At 56.0% G+C, this 19938-nt stretch overlaps 2 protein-coding genes across 7 annotated transcripts in view; one reads left to right on the plus strand and one right to left on the minus strand.

The window, feature by feature from the left end:
- The window catches only part of BOP1 (BOP1 ribosomal biogenesis factor), a 68729-nt gene extending 67044 nt beyond the window's left edge, over nt 1-1685 (minus strand). Inside the window, exons 1-2 of the mRNA XM_087732056.1 lie at nt 1548-1685; nt 1212-1379 (exon numbers count right to left, since the gene is read on the minus strand). Of these exons, the coding sequence (XP_087588182.1) occupies nt 1212-1379; nt 1548-1556 (177 nt within the window). The 5' untranslated portion in view covers nt 1557-1685. The remainder of the gene's footprint in view (nt 1-1211; nt 1380-1547) is intronic.
- A 251-nt stretch (nt 1686-1936) lies between these two features.
- The window catches only part of HSF1 (heat shock transcription factor 1), a 73110-nt gene continuing 55108 nt past the window's right edge, over nt 1937-19938 (plus strand). For all 6 annotated transcript variants that reach the window (XM_087732267.1, XM_087732339.1, XM_087732420.1 and 3 more), the window contains exon 1: nt 1937-2310. In XM_087732267.1, coding sequence (XP_087588393.1) covers nt 2185-2310 — 126 coding nt within the window. In that variant the 5' untranslated portion in view covers nt 1937-2184. The remainder of the gene's footprint in view (nt 2311-19938) is intronic.

A 19938-nucleotide genomic window follows, 5' to 3' on the forward strand; every position in this document is an offset into this window, starting at 1 on the left:
CAGAGCTGGGGAGCCAGGATCATAACAGGGCACGTTTTGTTAACAAGCCTGCGGCGTGACCCAGGGCGAAGCAGTGCCCGAAGCACCAGGGATCAGCACGTTGATATCCAAGATAAACGCGAGCGTGAATTTTTCCATCAATCTTTGTGCCTGCACCTTCTGACACGGAAGTGAGACTACGTCTTGGTAATTTATTTTTTTTTTAAATCTCCTATCTACGAGAGAAGCATCACTATGAATACCGACTCTAGAAACGCAAACTGGCACAGAAGCTGTTTCCCTGTTACCAAACGAGCAGCACTACAGCTCTCCACGCCGCGTCTCGTCACGGAAGCGTCACCTATTACTGTGCACGTAGGGTTTCCCCCTCGCTGATCCCGCGTGGTCAGATGCCCCTGACCCCCCCGGAGACGGGAGCGCGGGCGCTCAGCCTGCGTGAACCCCCCCCAGCATCTCCGAGGCCTCTGCGCTCCACGTGCGGCTCGGATTCCTCGCGCCAACCCAGCTGCACCGCACAGCCCGAGGCCCAGCTTGTGTAACTGCAGAAAAAAGGCTAAAAAAAAATAATCTAGATACTTCAAAGGCCTAAACCTGCTTCCTCTTCACAGATGTTTTGCTATGGTTTATGCACACAGCTGTGATTTGGCTTTTTCTCCACAGCAAGGGGCACCAACACCAACACCAGGCACGGAGGCACCAACACCAGGCACGCCTGTTCCTCCTCTGCCAGGCACAAGCGGTGCCTGGGGGCCTGTACAGAATCCCAGAATCGTTTAGGTTGGAAAAAAGACCCTTAAGATCATTGAGTCCAACCCAGCGCTGCCAAGGCCACCACTAAACCATGGCCCTCAGCACCACATCTCCCCGGCTGTTAAATCCCCCCAGGGACGGGGACTCAGCCCCTGCCCCGGGCAGCCTGGGCCAGGGCCTGACAGCCCTTTGGGGGAGGAATCGCTCCCAGCGCCCGGCCTGAGCCCGCCCCGGCGCAGGCTGCGGCCCTGCCCTCCGTCCCCAGCGGACGGCTGCCCCTCTGGGGCTGGGGGGGAATCGCAGGCCGGCGGGGCGGGACGCGCCCCCCGCAGCCCCGGCCCCAGCGGGGAGCCCCCGGGCCTGGCCCCCGCCGTCCCCGGGCGGTCAGGATCCCCCCCCCGCCCCGGGGGACCGGCAGGGCCCACGCCGGAGAGGGCCGTGCATGGCCGCTCCGCCCTTACGTGTGTCCGGGGGGGCGAGCGGCCGCCGGGGCCTTCCTCGGGGCCCTCCTCCTCCTCCTCCTCCTCCTCCTCCGCCGCCGAGGTGCTGTCGCTGCCCGAGTCCTCCAGCCCCGAGTAGACGCTCTCCTCGCTGTCCGTCAGCTCCTCGCTCTCCCCGGCGGGATGCGGCTGGAAGGGAACGGGGCGGGAACCGCGTCAGGACGGCGGCGGCGGCTCACGGAGGGGCCGCACCGGGACCGGGCCGCACCGGGACGGGGCCGCACCGGGACCAGGCCCGGGACCGGGACCAGGCCCAGGCCCCGCCGCCCCCGTCACCATGGCAACACCCCCCCCCACCTGCTCCATGGCTCCGTCCCGCCGCTCCGCGTGCGCCGCCGCCGCCGCCGCGCACCACGTGCGCGCGCGGGTCAGAGGTCACGGCACCGCCCCCCGCAGCCCCGGTCAACGCCTCTCCCGGCCCTTCCCCCCCTCCCCGCACCGCCCCCGCGGGGGAGGGGGAGGGGCCGCGCTCCCGGTAATGGGGGGGAGGGGAATAATCGGGGAGGGGTCAAAGGGGAGAGGTGACTCGCGCGCAAGGGCACGCAATGGGCGTGGTTTCCGTGACGCGCATGCGCGCAGCGGGCTGTCGCCGCCGGCCGGACGGGCGGGGCGCATGCGCGCGACGGAGGGGGCGTGGCCAGGCCGGCGGAGGGGGGTGGTGCCGCGCATGCGTGGGGCGGCGCCGCGCGCGGGGCGGGGGGGGCCTGGTCTCAGAGGCGTCCCAAGATGGCGGCGGCCATGCTGGGCCCCGGGGGTTGCGGTGCGCAGGCAGCGGCCCGGCCCCGCCGTGACGGCCGCCGGCGGTGCTAAACCCCGTAACGCCCGCCCGTCCTCGGCCCGCCTGGAGGCGGTTTCCCGGGGGGTGGGGCGCCGGGGCGTTGCGGCCTGCCCCGGGGCCTGTAAGCGGGCCCTGAGGGCCGCCGCCGCCGCCGCTATGGAAGGGCCCGGCGCGGCGGCGGTGGGCGCCAGTCCCGGCGGTAGTAACGTACCCGCTTTCCTCACCAAGCTGTGGACCCTGGTGGAGGATCCCGACACCGATTCGCTCATCTGCTGGAGCCCGGTGAGTCCCGGGGAGGGGACGAAGCTGACGAGGCCCCCGGGGCCCGGTTCCCGTCAGCGGGCAAACGCCCGCTGACGGGAGCCGGGCCCCGAGGGCCTCGTCCCAGGCGTGTCCGCGGCCTCCCCCGGGCTCCGGAGTGACTTTCCCAGCCTCGGGCCTGGTCCTCGCTCTTTACCGGTGTGTCACAAAATGGGAGCGGGTTCCCGTCGCTCTCCCGGCCTCGCAGTCGCTTTTACCCCTTCCTAATTAGAGGCGCTGCCTCTTTCCCCGCTGATTATCCCGCCCTTGCGCCTCGTTACCCCAGCCCTGCAGTACCTCAGGGGGGAATGAGCTATCCCGTCTACTTGAAGGGAAAAAAAAAAAACAAACCAGCGTCCAGACGCTCCTCTAACTGTTTCCATGGCAGGGGATGCTCTGCGGCTTTTAGCCGTGTCATTATAACAGCCTGTGCTGGTTTTCCGGCGTGTTTTTACAGCGCTGGCCCGATTTGGGCTTGCACCGCTCGTGCAAATCCCCTTTTCCCATCTTTTTTTAGCCGCGTGGGGAAGTTTGAGTTTTGTCTCAAAGAGCGTAGTATCCGGACCTAAATGCCGCGAGCTCTTTTTCAGAGGCGGTTCCATCTACGCTGTTTGCCTGAAATCAAATGGGAAAAGTTTTCTTGCTGCTCGGTTCTTAACCCGGCAGACCAAACAGTGAAGTAGAAATAATTTCTCGCAATTGCTGTCTGCTGTATTGCCGTATCGCCTCGCTTCGACCGCAAATCAGGCGTTTGCCACCAAAACTATCGAGGGAAGAGAAATACGGTAACGTTGGTAAGAGTGAGAAAGGACTGTCCTACAGAGGTTTGGCTTCAGATGGGCGTGAGGAGCTAGGACGAGCGGAACTGCTGTTCCAGATAATAAAACGTGAAAGATAAGGACCAAAATAAAAGCATAAACACGCCGGGAATGTTTTCTTCGTAACCCTTGGTGGTGGCTGTTCTCCAGCACCTCAAACTGTTTGCTTATCTGACTCAATGTGGCAGTAATGAGATGAAAGCCCTGCGCTGGCTGTTTGCTGCAGATATCGCATTGCTCTTAACTTTGCAAGTCATCGCCTCCGACCAAACGCCTTGCCCTGTTACTAGAGCAAACCAGGATTTAACGCCTTGTGTTTAATGAGTTTGCGTTCGTTTTTGTGTTGCTGAAACGCCGCGAGAAATGGCGTTTAGGGGCAGGGGGCGAGTGGCATCGCCCCGTTCCCCGCGTGCCTGGGAGCTGCAGCGCACGGGCAGGTCGCCTTCCTCCTGGGGCTGGGTGCGAGAGGCGCCTTGGGGATGCGGTGGAAACTTTGGGCCGCTGAATGCGGACGGATTCGCTGTTTGGCCGGTGTTTAAGTTAAGCGGTGCCACAGGGAGCGCGGAGTAATATCTGTGGAATTAGTTATCTATATGCAAATCAGCACGCTTTTGTAAATAGGTTTATATACTTTGCTTATGTTGGCAGGTAAAGCAAGTTGCCTGCATCTTTACGTTTCTCCTTGCCCAAAAGATTTTTGCCAGTGTCCTGAGCGGAGAAGGAAAGCGGTGTTGGTGTTGAGGCTGGCCGGGCGAGTTCCTGCCTGCTGCGTCCATCCCTTCGGCAGTCCGCTGCCCGCTCCTCTCTGGGGTTGTCGCTCCCCGGGACCGTTTTGGTTTGTAACGGGGTTTTCCCAAGCCGTCCTAGCCCACCCGGGGGGCAAGCGAGCTGCTGCTGTAGGTGAGCGCGAAAAGGGGGGAAAGAGAGGTTCGTACGCGGGTTTTGCCTCTAGTGAAGCCGTGCGCTGGGTGAGGTTGCTTGGCAGTAGCTGTCCGGGTACCTGTTCTTGGCCTGGGCTGAGCGTGCAGTCTACTGCTTCGTTCACTGAGGGATGAACGGCTTTCATTTACTGCCTGTTTGCTGCGGGGCAGCAGCGTGCGTGAAGAGCAGGGCGGCAGCTGGAGCGCCGAGGTTCAGCCCGGATCGCAACTTTATTCCAAAGCAACTTTGCCAGTCTGATAAATAGATTTTTAATTTTTTTTTTAAACTCCTTTAGGCTATTGGTAGGTGGACAAACCTTCTAGGTCTTGGCAAGAGCTGAGGAAGCGTGGTCTGGGTGGATACAACTCTCAAAATTTATTGTTAAGTCTTAGATCCCGATGATCTTCACTTCAGAAGCAGGGTTCTGCTCGTGTGGAATGACTGTGTCTGGCGCCTGAGCTCCTTGTTATTCCCGGTGTTGAAAGTAAATGTTCTGCGAGTCAAGGGAATCTGTGAAAACCTGTGGAAAGACTGGGTCTTCCCCTAGGCAGTTCTCTTGCCTTTTTTTTTTTTGTTAATACAGACTGGGATACAGAAACAAAGTAGTTGATTATCCTCAAGCTTACTCAGGTCATCAGCAGTTGATTATTCTCAGCTTACTGTGTTTAATTCCTTTCTTTTAATTTCCTTTAATAATAGGTGGAAGAAATAAGCTGTAGGCGTTCAGGAATATGGATATCTCAGTGCTTGCAGTAAGGAAAGGGATCTTTCACGTGTGTTTGGGGAGAAAGCATCTCAGTAGAAAGCAGGACAGTGAACGTAAGGGGGAGATAACGAAGCAGAATACGCTTTTTTATAGAATCATCACAGAATCGTTAAGGTTGGAAAAGACCCTTAAGGTCATCGAGTCCAACCGTTAACCTATTTAAATATATAACTTCTGATTTCACTTCTTTGAAGGTAGGGTCTTCACATTTTATTTGTGATTCCTTGACATACTTATTTTTATAAAAGCGCTCTCATCCCTACAGCTGACGTTAATGATTCAAACCTCCCCCCGGGCGCAGTCACCGCGTGTCCCAAAGGCAGGATGGCTTCTAGGCGTTTGTCGCCTCCTCAGCATCAGATGCTGCGACCGCCGCGTTTCTGCCCTGCCTCATCCGTAAATCCCGCCCTGTTTTCTCAAGTGTAACGCTGCCACTTGGGATCAGAGACTGTCGGATTTGCAGACCAGAGAGGCCAAAAGTGTTCTGGGAACGTACCCCCGTCTGCTCGCGCTGTTCTGCGCCCTCACCGAAGCCTCTCGGCCTCGGGGGCAGCCAGCCGAGCTGGATTTTCCAAAGGGCACGCAGATAGAAATGCGTTTTCCTCATTGTTTCGAAGCAGTCGGTGCTTCTCACATACAAAGATGAGACGGCACCCAGCTGAATTGCTGGGCAGCAAGTTTAAAAGGCAGATATCTCGTAATGTCGCTCACGGATTGTGTAATCGCTCCCCACAATGACGGCGCGCAGGCCAAAACCGTAGCAGAATTTGAAGAGAGTTCAAGAAGGATGGATTGTTTCCTTATAAAACGCAACATCTGGATATCATTTCTGCCCTCAAAAGTACCAACCCTGCTGTTTGCTGGTGTCAGTTTGTTAGGGAAAGTTGATGTTGTCTTGCTTAGACTTTTCCCCAGGCGTGGGAGGGGGCATCTTGTCTCCCTGGAGCTCGGTCTGCCGTGGGACAGCAGGTCCTGTTAACTCTGCGGCAGATTTCTCCATTGAAACAACCAAGTCCAAGTATATTTGGGATACAAATAATAGGACTAATTGAAGACTAGTTTATTTTTGACGTTATTTGCTACATTTACCTCCCTCTCCAAGGCATGCGCTCACCTCAATTAGGAGTTGGCTGCTGCCAAAGATTGCAGACCTGCTCCTGCCACCGTCTTTGCATCTCTGCTAGTGGTCGCGGGGCCTCGGTGAGTTGATTCAGCTTTTTGTCCTCCACGAGTTGTTTTGGTTTTTTTCCTGGATATTTTTCTGTTGAACTGGTGAGCTTTAGTGACTCATCCTGCTGGAGGTAACGGGAAGGTGTACCTGGGGATGGTAGGAAGAGCGGGACAACCTTTGCTGGTAGCAGCCACCTTGAATCGAGTTAGTTGGCGGGTGGACGGCTCATGAATCTCTGGAGGCCGGGAGATGCTCTGAGGAAGCAGCACTGCATTAGGCGTCCTTTAAGCTCCTGCTTAGGCATCGTCTGTTGGCTGCTGTCACACAGAGACCTCTCTTCTGGCTTGGTGGGCAGCTCTTGGGTTAACGTTGAGCCTTCCCCGCCTGCTTCCCTTGTGTGAGCTGTAGCACTTGTTCTGTTCGTAGAATCACAGAATCGTTCAGGTTGGAAAAGACCTTTAAGATCTCGAGTCCAACCGTAAACCCAGCGCTGCCAAGGCCACCACTAAACCATGGCCCTCAGCACCACATCTCCCCGGCTGTTAAATCCCTCCAGGGACGGGGACTCAGCCCCCGCCCCGGGCAGCCTGGGCCAGGGCCTGACAGCCCTTTGGGGGAGGAATTGTCCCTAATACCCAACCCAAACCTGCCCTGGCGCAGCTTGAGGCCGTTCCCTCTCGTCCCATCGCTTGTTCCTGGGGAGAAGAGACCGACCCCCCCGGCTCCAGCCTCCTTTCAGGCAGTTGCAGAGAGCGATGAGGGCTCCCCTCAGCCTCCTCTTCTCCAGGCTGAGCCCCCCCAGCTCCCCCAGCCGCTCCTCCCCAGCCTTGTGCTCCAGCCCCTGCCCCAGCCTCGCTGCCCTGCTCTGGCCACGCTCCAGCCCCTCCATGGCCGCCTTGGGGTGAGGGGCCCAGCGCTGAGCACAGCATTCGAGGGGCGGCCTCCCCAGTGCCCAGCACAGGGGGACCATCCCTGCCCTGCTCCTGCTGGCCACACCGTTCCTGACACAAGCCGGGATGCCGTTGGCCCTCTTGGCCACCTGGGCACCCTGCTGGCTCATGTTCAGCCGGTGAACTTGAGCTTGTGAGAAGCTCAGAGAAGTGCCAGAGCCAGGAGGGCAGGGGAAAGAAGCCGTGCCCACCTTGGTGGCAATATCTTGGCTGCGTCTTTGGCTCGTCTGTGCGACACCTCACGCTGTGTGCTGGGGATCTGATGCTCTCCTCTTCCCTCGTGGCCACCCCGAGTCTCATCAGGATCCTGAGGGAGCTAAACTGGCAGAAAAACGGGTTTGCTTTTACTTCCATGGACTGACACGCTGTGGGTTTGGGTGAGCATTAGGGCCAGCAAAGGTGGGTCAGGGCCGCTCCTCGGTGTCGGCGGCGTGCTCGATTGGCATGTGAAACCGTGGCTTACGGTGAAGATAGCCGCCTTCGTCTTGCAGTGGTTAGGTACAGTGGGTCTGGCGGTAGTTTTGGCCCCTCCTAAGTTAAATCACCTGGATGAAGAGGCAAATAGACACCTGCTCAGCAGCGGGCAGGGTCGGGGCCTCCCCTTGGTGGTGGCCAGCCCATAAATCAGCACAAGCTGCCGCTCTGCCCAGGTTGTCCCGTCCTCCCTGTGATGGCTGGACCCTCTGCTGAGCCTGTTCCATCTGCTGAAGAGCCGAGCTGGCTCAGAGGGGTCCTGGGGGCTGCAAATAGCAAAAGGTGGATGAGGAATGGAGCGAGACCTCCCTTTTCTTGCAGGTGTTACCTGGTTTTTGGCTGGCCCTGCGTCTCGTGAAGCCCTGCCTTCAGCGCGTCCCCTGTTAGGGGGAAGGGGCGCAGGCTGGGGGAAGCCAGCTGCTCACGCTTTGCTGTTATAGTCCTCATCTTGAAGGCAGCGTCAGGTTCAGAGCCACCGGCTCGGTTCTCTTCGCTTGGGGAACAGGGACGAAAGAGGTGGGCAGGGAGGGCGTGGGAGAACATGGAGAAGCTCCTGACAGGGAGAGTTAGGAGGAAGCCGTGAAATTTGGTGTCCTACCCTGACAGTCACTCTTGTCCAAGTCTTAAACCTGAATTTAGAATGTGCTGAGCTTAGGCTTGTGGAGCCTGAGCATCAGCCCTTGTACCAGCCTGCAGTCTAAATGAAACCACCCGCTGCTGGAAAACCCCGCGTACCCGTTTCTGCTGCAGCAGAAGCCCCGATTCCGGTACAGGAAAGCCCACGTGGTGAGGCACGGGGTGCGCCAGCGAGGCCGGGGACGTTACCGTCCGGACCGATACGAGCATACAAGTGACCCTGAGGCCTGCCTGCCTCGAGAAGTGGCCGGGCTCTTTGAGGGGGTGACTCCAACCTGGAAAGCAGCCACCTGTGGAAGAGCAAGCCCTCCACGGCACGCTGATCTCAAGCAAAGCGTGAGCGAGGTGCTGCTTCCATGCGGTCGCGTTTCAGTCTGATGGCTCTGTTAATGCTCTTGGACAGTGGAGGGGAGCAGAGTGCATGAAATAACCTCATCAGCAGCTTGTTTTGCCTGTAAACATGTACGCGCTTTCTGCACAGCTTGCCGAATTCGAGGCCAGCTCTCATGAGGTCGATGCCAAGGTCCTTGCCTGCGCTAGGAAAAGTACTTTTTGCTGAAACTGTCTGTCACCAGTTGGGTCCATCAAGAACAGGGTTCCCGGGGGCTTAACCCTTGCTGTGCAGGAGACAGCGCTTACCCTCCTGCTGTTCTCGCAGCCAGCGTTACCTCAAGGCAAGGTACCGCTTCGGTGAAGCATTGTATGGAAAACCTGAGCGTACGGCTGGAAATGAGGGATGTGCAGAAGAGTTACGGTACCAGCACGCGCCTAAAGAGTTGTGATTTATCGTCTGTGAAAGTTAACTGAAAATGGAGGAGTCGGGAAGAGGAAGGGTTTATAGCTGCCAAGCAGTGAACGGGGGGAATGTGAGGTTTTATCTGATATTTAATCCCTCACGTGCATAGATAATAGCAGTTTCTGTGGTTTTCAAGGGGAAGTTGATCCGGTCTAGTATATAGAGTGAGGGTTTGTTAAATAAGGCATTGGGCTTTTAACGAAATAAAATTGAACCAGTGTTCAGAGCTTTTATGTTTGAATTACTTATTTTCAAATTCTGTGTTTGCAATGCAAATTCAAAATAAAGCTGACTCTGGTAAGTGTGGCGATCAAAACAAAGTGCATGTTTTTACGGGGCAATGATAGCTGTAATCATGTTGCCTTTCCGACTGAATTTAAATTCAGGAATGTGAGCCTTTAAAGGTTGGGGGTTTTTATCTCAGTCAAGCTAAAAGGTTCATGTAGAATCACAAGGTGAAGGTCCAGGGTTAGGTAGGAGCTTAAAGGGACTTGTGAAGAGCTTCAAGAGGTAGCGCTTAATGGGGAAGCTCTGCGTAGGGGTGAAGAGTGCTGGTGGCCAAAAAAGCTGAACTGTTCTAAATGCTGCTTGGAACCGGCTTTGAGAAGGTGATCTGCTGCAAAACCGAATATTCAGAACCTGTCCTTTGAAACCTCGGCCTTTCCGAGTTCTGCCTCGACCGTACCTTTTCCCTCTAAATAACTTCGCCAGCTTCTTGAATACAGCTGGCATCGCTTGTCCTCTCCCGAATGGCAGGGGAGCTCTTGGGCCGCTTCGAGGAGCGGTCTTCTCGTAGAGCGAAGTTTTTCGGGTGAAGGCCGCGTAGCAGCGATCCTGCACGGCCTTGCTCCGCGCTCGTTCCTGCCGGGCGCTCCGTCTCCTTCCTACGCGGCTGCTCCGCCGGGCCACACTCCGGCAGCAGCCGGCGGATCTAACCGCGCCCTTCTGCTACGGGATCGCTTGGTTTTGGTCGCGGGATCCTGTCCCTGTGCTTGCACCGACTCTGGTTCTTGTTAGACCCTTTTATGGACCACCCTAACGCGCTAATACCTGATTTTCTTCGTTTTCTGCTGTATTAGGGCTAAGGCTGCTCACGGAGGTGCTCAGCGGGAGCGGCTGCTGGCTGAGGGTGAGTGCAGCCGTGCCCGACAGGGAGCCGGGGAGGCCGAGCCGCCCGCCATCCCGGGGCCAGCAGCGCGTCGTGCCTCGCTTCCCGTGCCTCTGTGAGCTGCAGCCTCTCGGGAGCAGGAGAGCGATTCCGCGACATCGTGTAGACTCGAACGTGATGTTGGCTGCAGTTGCTGATCAAAGCAACGCAGTCGGGGTTTGGGTCAGCTCGATGCAGAGCTTGGAGGAAACTTTATCTTGGTAGACGTCGATGGTTTTCCCCGTTTTTCTGCATTTCGTTCGTCGAAGAGGAACAGCGCTGTCATGGGCACTCGGTGCGGAGTGCACGGAATGCTAAAATGTTAGTTGTAACTGGTGATTACCACGAATAAATGACTTCAGTAGTTGATCTGCTGTGGAACTTAAAAGTCTAACTCTGTTGGATCCCCTAGTAATTCTGTCAGTTCCTGGATGAATAGAGTCCGCTGCAGGTCCCACCGTGCCGCTCGGCGCGTCCTCCTGCCCGCTGCTCTGGATTACGGAGGCCCAGGAATTTTCTCAGCCTCGCTCAATGAAAATTTCTGGTTTGACCCGCAAAGGAGTGATTATTCCTTGCCTTTTTCTGGGCTTAGGACTCCCCAGTCTGGCCCGAGAGGATTTCTCTTCTTGTGCTACCCCTTCCAGCACAGCGTGTTTTCACTTTCGGTTATAAAGACTGGTGAATAGCTAATTTTAGCTCCCTTTGGGTACGCACAAGTTCCTTCTTTGTCTTATGTTTTTTCCCATTAGCAATGTATTTCTCCCAGGCTGCGTTTTCTCTTACCTGTAGTACGTTTTGTAAACAGAAGTGCGGATGTCTTTGCTCGGCTCAAAGCTCTGATCTGCCTGACTCGCTGCGCAGAGCGTGTGCTACCCGTAGGCAGGCGAGGACTAACCCCAGATCCGCAAAGCACGTGAAGAGCCAGCAAAAAAGGAGGGAAGCGTGGTGTCTGGAAATACTTTTGTGAAGTTTTAGGTGGCGTTACTAGCCGGGCTCCTCAAGGTCCCCGGGGTCTGCCTGCTGTGGTTCTTTTCACGACGATGGCATAAGAGAGGAGAAGCTGTGGGAAGCGAAGCGAATGAAGCAGGAGGGCGTCGGCGCCGCAGCCTTATCTTGCGGGGAGACTTGAGCGAGTCCTGAAGAAGCTGCAGTTAGGAGCGGCGTGACCCTCGCGTGAAATGCAACGTCACGCAAGTCAGTGATTTTGGCTGTCTTCCGGGAATTCGTTAGTTATGCCTGCGGATAGCTGTTTCTTTTTTAAGAATGTGATCAGGGAACTTTTCCTGCTTCAAAACCAAAACCCCGCTTTTATGCTTTCTTTTTTTATGCGTGTGTGAGCTCGTTTACCCGATCTGGTTCACAGCGTGGTCCCCAGAGACCGGCTGGGTTTTGGCAGCTCTGCCTTTGAGTCAGGAGTGAGCAGCGGTGGTGCCCGAGTACCTGAAGCCGATACTTTGATGTAGTTTAGCAATACGAAACCATGCTCTGAACGTGACGTTTCCTTAGCCCGGCAAAGCAACGGCTGGAAAAAGATAAAGCCTAAATGAGTGGGATTGTGTGAGTGTGGACTTCCATAACAAAAAATTGTAAGTGAGAAATAAGGAGGGTTCTGGGTCTGCGCTGCAGAAGGCCCTGTGGCATCAAAAAAGAAGTTTCAAGGTGGAGTTGGAATAAACGTGTGAATGCTGCAATCCCCTGCGACAGAATCATAGAATTGTTAAGGTTGGAAAGGACCTCTGAGATCATCGAGTCCAACCGTTAACCCAACTGCCTGGTCTGCCTCTAAACCATGGCCCTCAGCACCACATCTCCCCGGCTGTTAAATCCCTCCAGGGACGGGGACTCAGCCCCTGCCCCGGGCAGCCTGGGCCAGGGCCTGACAGCCCTTTGGGGGAGGAATTGTCCCTGATACCCAACCCAACCCTGCCCTGGCGCAGCTTGAGGCCGTTCCCTCTCGTCCCATCGCTTGTTCCTGGGGAGAAGAGACCGACCCCCCCGGCTCCAGCCTCCTTTCAGGCAGTTGCCGAGAGCGATGAGGGCTCCCCTCAGCCTCCTCTTCTCCAGGCTGAGCCCCCCCAGCTCCCCCAGCCGCTCCTCCCCAGCCTTGGGCTCCAGCCCCTGCCCCAGCCTCGCTGCCCTGCTCTGGCCACGCTCCAGCCCCTCCATGGCCGCCTTGGGGTGAGGGGCCCAGCGCTGAGCACAGCATTCGAGGGGCGGCCTCCCCAGTGCCCAGCACAGGGGGACCATCCCTGCCCTGCTCCTGCTGGCCACACCATTCCTGACACAAGCCGGGATGCCGTTGGCCCTCTTGGCCACCTGGGCACACTGCTGGCTCGTGTTCAGCGGCTGTCGACCAGCACCCCCAGGCCCTTTCCCGCCGGGCAGCTCCCAGCCGCTCCTCCCCACGCCTGCAGCGGTGCCTGGGGTTGTTGTGCCCCCAGTGCAGGACCCGGCCCTGAGCCCTGCTGCCCCTCACCCAGTGCCTGGGCCCATCGCCCCAGCCTGGCCAGGGCCCTCTGCAGAGCCTCCCTGCCCCCCAGCAGATCAACGCTCCCACCCGACTGGGTGTCCCCTGCAAACTGGCTGAGGGTGCCCTTGATCCCCTCGTCCTGCTCATCGATAGAGATATTGAGCAGAACCAGCCCCAGCACTGAGCCCCGGGGACACCACTGGTGATAGCTTGGGGCTGAACCTGGTCGCCCACGAGGTCTCTTCTCGCCCTGCGCTGCGTGGATAAGCGAGGTGCTGATTTGTTACCTTCCGCTCTGCTAGCTCCTCCGTCGCAGGATTTCCCATTCTTGCCGTCGCAGGAGGGCTGTGTGCAGGGAGCCGCGATGCTCTGCCGCGCTGGAGCAGAACGGGGCTGGTAGGCTCGGGAAACAGCGTTACAGTGAACAGCAACACAAAATGGATCTTTGATCGATCCGTTCAGTGGGTGGCTCGTGCTAGAAAAAGGCCTAGTGTTGGTCAGCAGCTTTGGCCTTGGTTCTGCCCGTGCTGTACGTGCGGCGGAGGGATTTTCTGGGGGAGCGTGCTTTTAACCATCTCTCAGGAAACTTCTTCCTTCCTGCGGATGTCTGAACTCTCGGTAACCTGCCAAAATTTCACCTTGGAGGCTGCGTGCATTGAGTCCCCTTGTATATAAGATTGTCAGCACCTTACAGGTTTGTTTGGATTTTTTCGTGTAAGCTAAAGCTCGTCTCTTCCGTGCCATTCTGCGCACACAAGAGGAACGTAGTCAGACCCCAGGTGGTGAGGGGTGTCTAACGGTGAGCTTTATGAAAAGTCAATCTTCAAAAAGTCAAGTTTCAAATCTCCGTGCTGGAGATGGTGACTTGTTGAGATTTTTGGACCGGAGCAGATTCTCTTTCCGTCACGCTGAAGCTGGGAATAGCGCAGTGATTGAACGTAGCTCGCGCGCGATCGACGCTAGCGTGCGCTCTTTCTGTACGGTGGTAGGGAAGGAGAATTTCTGTCCTAGAATTACATGACTTGTTTCCCAAATCCGGCATGAAGAGTCTGTAAACTGTTTGCTGCCGAGGCGAACACGTGGCCGCGGGGGTCTGGGTTTGTCACGTGCGGTCTGGGTTACTGAAATGCAGTGATCGTCGCAGCGTGGTTTCGGGAACAACTGAGCCAAGGGTGATGCTCCTCCTCGTCCTCTCGCCAGTGCCTGTCGGACGGGCTCCGAACCGGCTCAGCTCCTTATGGCTCCCTTCCGACTTGAGATATTCTGTGAGCTGTCCGGCCTCACGGGAGACTGCTGTACGGTTTCTGTTGCTGAATTCCTAAGTTAGATCGCGTCTTGGAGAGGAAAGCGAGAGGAATCTGTGGAGCATCGTGGTCTGCGCAAGGTGATGAGAGCGTACAGCTGAGATCAAGGGGAAGGGGAGGGAGGACAAATTTTTGGTTACGGCATGCTGATGCAGAGGTTCTGCTCATCCTGCCTTCTCCCATCCTGAAACTAAATGTGATGATGTGCACAGAGCCCAGGTAGCGCGCCAGCCGGCTGTGCTGGCCGTCATGAGTGCTGGGATCCAGGACCTCCAGTTCCTTCACTGGAACGGCCTCCTGCTGCTGCCGTGGCTGGTATCGACTTTACCCACTGAATTTTTGTATTTCTAGCCAAAAGTACGTAAGTACTAGCAAGGGTAGGCGTCGCTGCGCGGCCTTGCCTCTCCCGCAGCTGTAACAGGAGGGTGTCCCGTGCCTCGCTGCAGGCACGGCCGCCCGGGGTAGCGTACCGATGAGTTGTGCGGAAGGTGACGCGAGGACTGGCTTTCACCGCGGACACGGCCAGCGCTTTGGTAGCCCCAGTGCAGGTACGCTTAGACACAGTTCCGCTCCGGATTAGTTCTTAGGAAATTGTAAATGTGCTAAACTTGGCGGTTCTTCGCATGTGGTGAGGATGCTTCTAATTGTGTCCCTTTGGGTCTTGCTGCTGGGGTCCAGCGACGTCCCAACCATCCTCAGGCCAGCTGGGTACAGGTGCTTCTCAGTCCAACGCTGCGTACGGCAGCCGCGCTGCGGCTGGCAGCTGGGTCTCCCCCTTTTAACTGCGCACGAAGGGCGCCTTCTAAACAGTCGGTCGGGTGCTGATGGCAGAAAGGGTCATTTTTTGTGCGTTAAAAGGTGTGTCTTTCAACGCTCGTATCTACTGGAAAACGAGGCCTGTTCATTTTGCTTTAAGTCAGCGTGTCAGCGTTTCTGCTCGAAGCGGTGTTTGTACCTGCCCTTGTACCGCGGCGGGGTTGTGTGGCTGCACGTGTAACTATGCCGGGGAACTGGTCCTAGTTAAAACTAACTAGACAAAAAACTTGGGTCATGGAATAATTGAGGCGAGAAGGGACTTCTGGTGGTCTCTAGTCCCAGCTCAGAGCAGGAGCTGCTCCGGGGCCAGACCAGGTTGCTCTAATCCTGACCCAAACTTGCTCCTCTGTATTCCGGCACCGTGTAGGTGCTTGCGCCCGCCCTACGCCTGCGCTCTGCTCCTCTCTCCTTCCCTTGCAGAGCAGCTGGTCCTTGCTGCTCCCCGGCACCCCGGAGCGGTCTCTTCCCAGGCTGAACAAGCCCTCCTCCCTCAGCCTCCCCTTCCCAGGCCGGAGCTGCAGCCCCATCGCCGCCCTGGTGACCCTCTGCTGAATTTGCTCCAGTTTATCCCTGTCTTTGTGGTACTGGGGCCCCAGACTCCACAGGCTGTCTGGGCATTCCTCAGCGGGTGCTGCACAGGGGGGGATAATCCCTTCCTGGATCCCCCGGCTGCGCTCCTGCCCTGCCCGCGTTGGTGGTCCGTGCAGCCCGGGCTGCTCTTGGCCCCTTCCCTCTTGCAGGGGCGCGCTGCCGGCACGCTCGGCTCTGCCCGCCGGGGCCCCCAGCTCTCCTACGCAGCCAGGGCCTGCACGACAAACCGCAGTTAGTGCTGGGCTCCAGGAGCTCAACTTCACAAGGCTGAGCTGCTCCCAAAAGCTGCTGCATTTGGAACAGGAGGAATACGTGTTTCGGAGTGGGATTCACGACACTCAGCAAACTGTGAGCCTTCTCTGGCCCCAGCACCACGCCTTGTATCCAAATGCTTGTTAATACCTAAGCAACCCCTGGAACAGGAGCCTGTGCCCGCAGTCTCAGTCCCTCCACTTCCAGCCCTCCTTGGGAAGTCTCGCCGCTGGCCTTCGGGCCAGGGTTTCATCCCCTCAGCTTTCTCTTCCCCGCTGGCCCCCGGCAGTCGTAGCTGCGCCTCCTGGGAAGCCCCCAGTCCCGTGCTTTGAGCCGGCTGTTCGGAGCGGGCCGTGGCGCGGGAGGCGTCAGCCTGTTCCCCTGCGAGCTGTGATCTGCACAGCTCTGAAATTGTCCGTACGTCCCTCGGGAAGCCCAGGGAAACCCATGCCGTCAGCTCTGGCCGCTTTAGGCAGGCAGCAAGCGCGTTGCTACGTGCTTCAGGTGCTTCGGTTTGGTCGAGCTCCTTCGTCGGCACTTGGCGTGTACAAAGGCCGAGTAACCCGAACGGCGAAAGCTCCTGAGCCAGTTTGGGTCCTGCCACGCCGGCACCGGTGCCCAAGGCTGCGGTCTGTGCTTTTGCTGTGCTGGGTGTCTCGTCTTTAGGGTGGAAGGTGAAAGAAACAGGTAAATTTTTCTGATTCCTGGGTTTTCAAGGCTTGAACAAAGTCACTCTATTGTTGCAGAGGCGTGAGGGGCATCTAATTAATCTCCATCGCTGGGACAGGAGAGAATTTCATGGGGTTAATCTTGCCCTCAACAGTGGCGGGGCCAGAAAGTTCCTTTTTTTTTTTTCTTGGGTTTTGTGGTGTTTTTTTTTAATATCTCAGATGCTAGCTATAAAGGTTTTCATAATTTTAATGATCAGGTTTAAACTGGAGTTTGAGAATTCTCAAATCTCATCCTAGTCTCACAAATTTGAACATTAAGTTTCTAAAAACAAACACTAATATTGTCATCCCGTTTTTTTTTAAATATCTGCCGCAGCAGATCAGCTTTCATTCTGTAAGGATTTCGTTTTCTGGTGTGACTTCCATAAGATGACTGGGTTTTTTATGCGAAGTCGTGGTTTTGCTGCGTCCCTCCCACCGGGATGGTTTCACTGCGCGGCGACGCTTGCACCGCAGGGATCAGCGTTTCCATGTTCAAAATCGGTCTGGCACGTCGGATGTTGGGAAATAGCATTGAACCTTTTGTTTGTTGCTCTAAAGCCAATATTTTCCTGGATTTTCCTGCTTGTTTCGCAGACTTAAGGCTCTTATAAAGTGACCCGGAGTCTGCGGGGCTCGGAGCTGACGCTCAGCGTTGGGCTTCAGAGCGATCGTGGTTATCAGGGCTTCCAGCTCACCTGGGCATGACCGCAGCATTTTTTTTACACTTTCTGATTTTCTATTATTTTTGAAAAAAAAATTATATCCAGCAGTACGTCGATCAGAAATAATGAATGTTTAAAATAACTTTATTGGTTCTTGAGAAGTTTTCAGACTGGGGCCTGCCTACCGATGGCGGTAGATGGAAAACTATGGCAGCGTGATATTTCTAGCCCGTTATCTGCAGAGGAGCTGGAAGATGTGACGGTTAGCCACAGGAGAGCGAAGGGGTTCCTCAGGTTGGTTTGACAGGGGAGGAGGGGATGCCTGCGCATACCTCAGTGTATACTGCCCGCTGTCTTTAAGTTCCACGTATGGCGTGGACGATGGAAGGGCAGAAGCCAGATGATGCGGATTGTCAGCTGGAGGAGACGATAGCTTTTCAGGAGCTGGTTTTTGCAGCGATCGCTGTTCCGAGTGCTGCTGCTCCCAGCTGCTGCGCCGGTGAAACTGTGCCCGACCGTTCCCGACGGATTCACTTGGAAGGTGGTAAAGGGGAAAACCTGAGTGTTTGGAGAGAGGCAGCAAGAATAGGCACGATAAAGATTACTCTGGATGCTCAGTTTGTCATTGTAGACAGCAAATAACGTGGTCTGGGGGAAGGAGCGGAAGGTACAGAGCAAGTTTTGGTGGGAAACCTCCGAAACTGTAGGACCGTCTCCGGAGCTGGAGGGGCTGGGAGCGGCTCTGGGGCCGGAGGCTCGCCGTGCTTCCGAAGCGGGGGCTGCAAAGGGGTCTCACCCCGTGGGCAGCTTTGATGTTTTCAGGTTCATAGCTCTACTCGTAACCGTGTGTGAGAAGACTTACAGCCAGTAAGCTGTTGCTCCTCAGTCCGGGTCGGTAGCTTTTGGCCCCTCACCCTCAGCCGCTCAGTGCCATCAAGAACTGCTTAACAGCCAAGTCTGAGCGGCTTATTGCGTTATAGGAGTACCCTTACTGCTGTAAACCGAGTGAAAAGATGTTTGCTAAACACAAGTGCCTTCGGCAGCCTTAATTCCGAAAAGGTCGTGGGGGGTTTCTGTTAAATGTCCTGCTACAGAGCTCGTGGAGGCGCGGGGAGAGAAGCAAGTAGGGAGCGGTGGCTTACAAGCACCGCCTGGACTAGGAAGGAGGCTTTCCTACACCCGGCCTAAACTCAGCCACTTTGCCTAAACAACTGACTTTTCTTCCCCAGCATCGCTTTCAGAAAATCCTTTGGGGGCACCTCCTTTTTTTGTCCGCCAGAAGAATCAACGGTGTCCGAAGCCTGCGAGGCTTCGCGGGAGGAGGATGGGAAGAGCAGGAGGGTGCCAGTGCAGATGGGGAGACCCGGAGCGTGCGGTGGGTGGTCGGAGCCCGTCTAGACTAGGAGTGAGTATGGTGCTGGCCAACACCCTGACAGCGTCTAGCGTTACATGAGTCATGTTGACTTGGTGTTGTCCCCCTCTTGGGGAGAGCTGAGGCTTTTGACAGAACAACCTGGTCTGTGCTGAAGTGTTTGATGCTGTCTGAACTGGGCTTGGAACGCGTCACGATAAAAGTATACCAAAATGACGCAAGATAAGCTGTATTTCACTGACTGTCGTAACTTTTGCTCTACCTTGTGAAGAGAGCTGCCTGCGCTGTTTCTTCCCTTTCAACAAACCCTGATAACCGCGGGGAAACGGCCCAGCTCCTGCACTGTCCCCTCGGGTCACGTCGTTAACACCGAGCGTGCTTCCAGCAGGCAAAGCGAGGTGTCCGGGGGGTGAATCCCAGCTCGGGGGGGACCTCTGCCCGTCCGGGGAGCTGAGATCCTTGGGTCTGCATCCCGTAACGCTGAGGGAGAAGGGGGATGTGGAACAGGAGGCCCCTCGTCCCCTTTCTGCAACGTAAGCAGTCACCCCAAGAAAGATGCTTCACCTCCTTTGTGTAAGCTATTTGATTTTAAGAGGAGGGTTCAGGACTAACTAGTCTGACCTCGATGGTCTGAAGTGCTTTGGAAATGATTCTGAAGAGGAGGATAACTAAAGCCATAGGAAAAAATGGGAATGGGACAAAATACAACATAGATTTACCAAAAATGGATTGTACCCCCTCACCTCTCCTCTGGACACGAAATCCTTTTCTGGATAAAGGGATCGGGGCAGATCTAATGTGTCTGGACTTCTGCAAAACGTTTGATACTCTGCCACATGGGTGGAAGTGGAGAAGATGAGGATGAATACGAGAATTGTGGAGGAGGGACTGGCTAAAGCAGAGACAGCGGCTAGTTGCCGGAGGGTCGCCCCGGTCTGGAGAGAGGTCATGGCAGAGCTGCTGGAGGATGAAATCTTGGAACGGTCTTTTCGAATGCGGTTTTTCTCATGACTTTGGCACAGAAGGTGCGTTGAGAAAATTGTCACAAAACGCTGTTGGGCTTTGTTAGCGCGGCAAAGATTTGGGATGCCGCGCAGAAGAAACCAGACGACCTTGAGAACCAGAGCAATGGAAATGAGGCAGAATTTGGTCAACGCCTGTGCAGGGCTGATTTAGTCCTAACTGTGCAAATAATCCTGTCGCTTACAGACAGTTTAATTCAGGTCGGTTTTCCTGTAGGCCTCTTACATACCTTAGACTTCTGCCCTTCCAGCTTGCTCCCAACTCTTCTACCACTTTGCAGCAGCCGCTCTAAGCAACGGCAGCCGTGTGTTGGGCACGTGTGCGTGCCGATTGGCGTCGGACTGACACCAGGACGGGAGAAGAGCTGGTTAAGCGGAAGGTAGTTGGTGTGAGTGCAAGAAAATGTGCGTGAGCCGCCATAAACAGTCTGGAAATGGGAATATTTCTAATAATTGCAGAGAGAAATGCTTAAGTGTTAAAAATACAAATTTTGGGATGAATGTCAAACAACGCTATGAAGGAAATCACCAATGTGGTGCTTCCGACAGGATTCGATGTGAAGGCTGAGAGCCTGTCTTCAGGTCCCTCTTCCTTGGAAGGAACAGGTACCGTGTTGAGACTTGGGTGAAACGCCTTGAAGTTGGTGAACGGAAGAAAAATCGGTTGCGCTTGTTCGCAGTGTGGATAGACTCCTGCGGAGCAGCTACTCCTGGGAAGGTGCCCAGGGC

The sequence above is a fragment of the Nipponia nippon genome, unplaced genomic scaffold, assembly GCF_047370975.1.
Source record: "Nipponia nippon isolate SJK-2023a ecotype South Korea unplaced genomic scaffold, ASM4737097v1 scaffold_1, whole genome shotgun sequence".
Lineage (NCBI taxonomy): Eukaryota > Metazoa > Chordata > Aves > Pelecaniformes > Threskiornithidae > Nipponia > Nipponia nippon.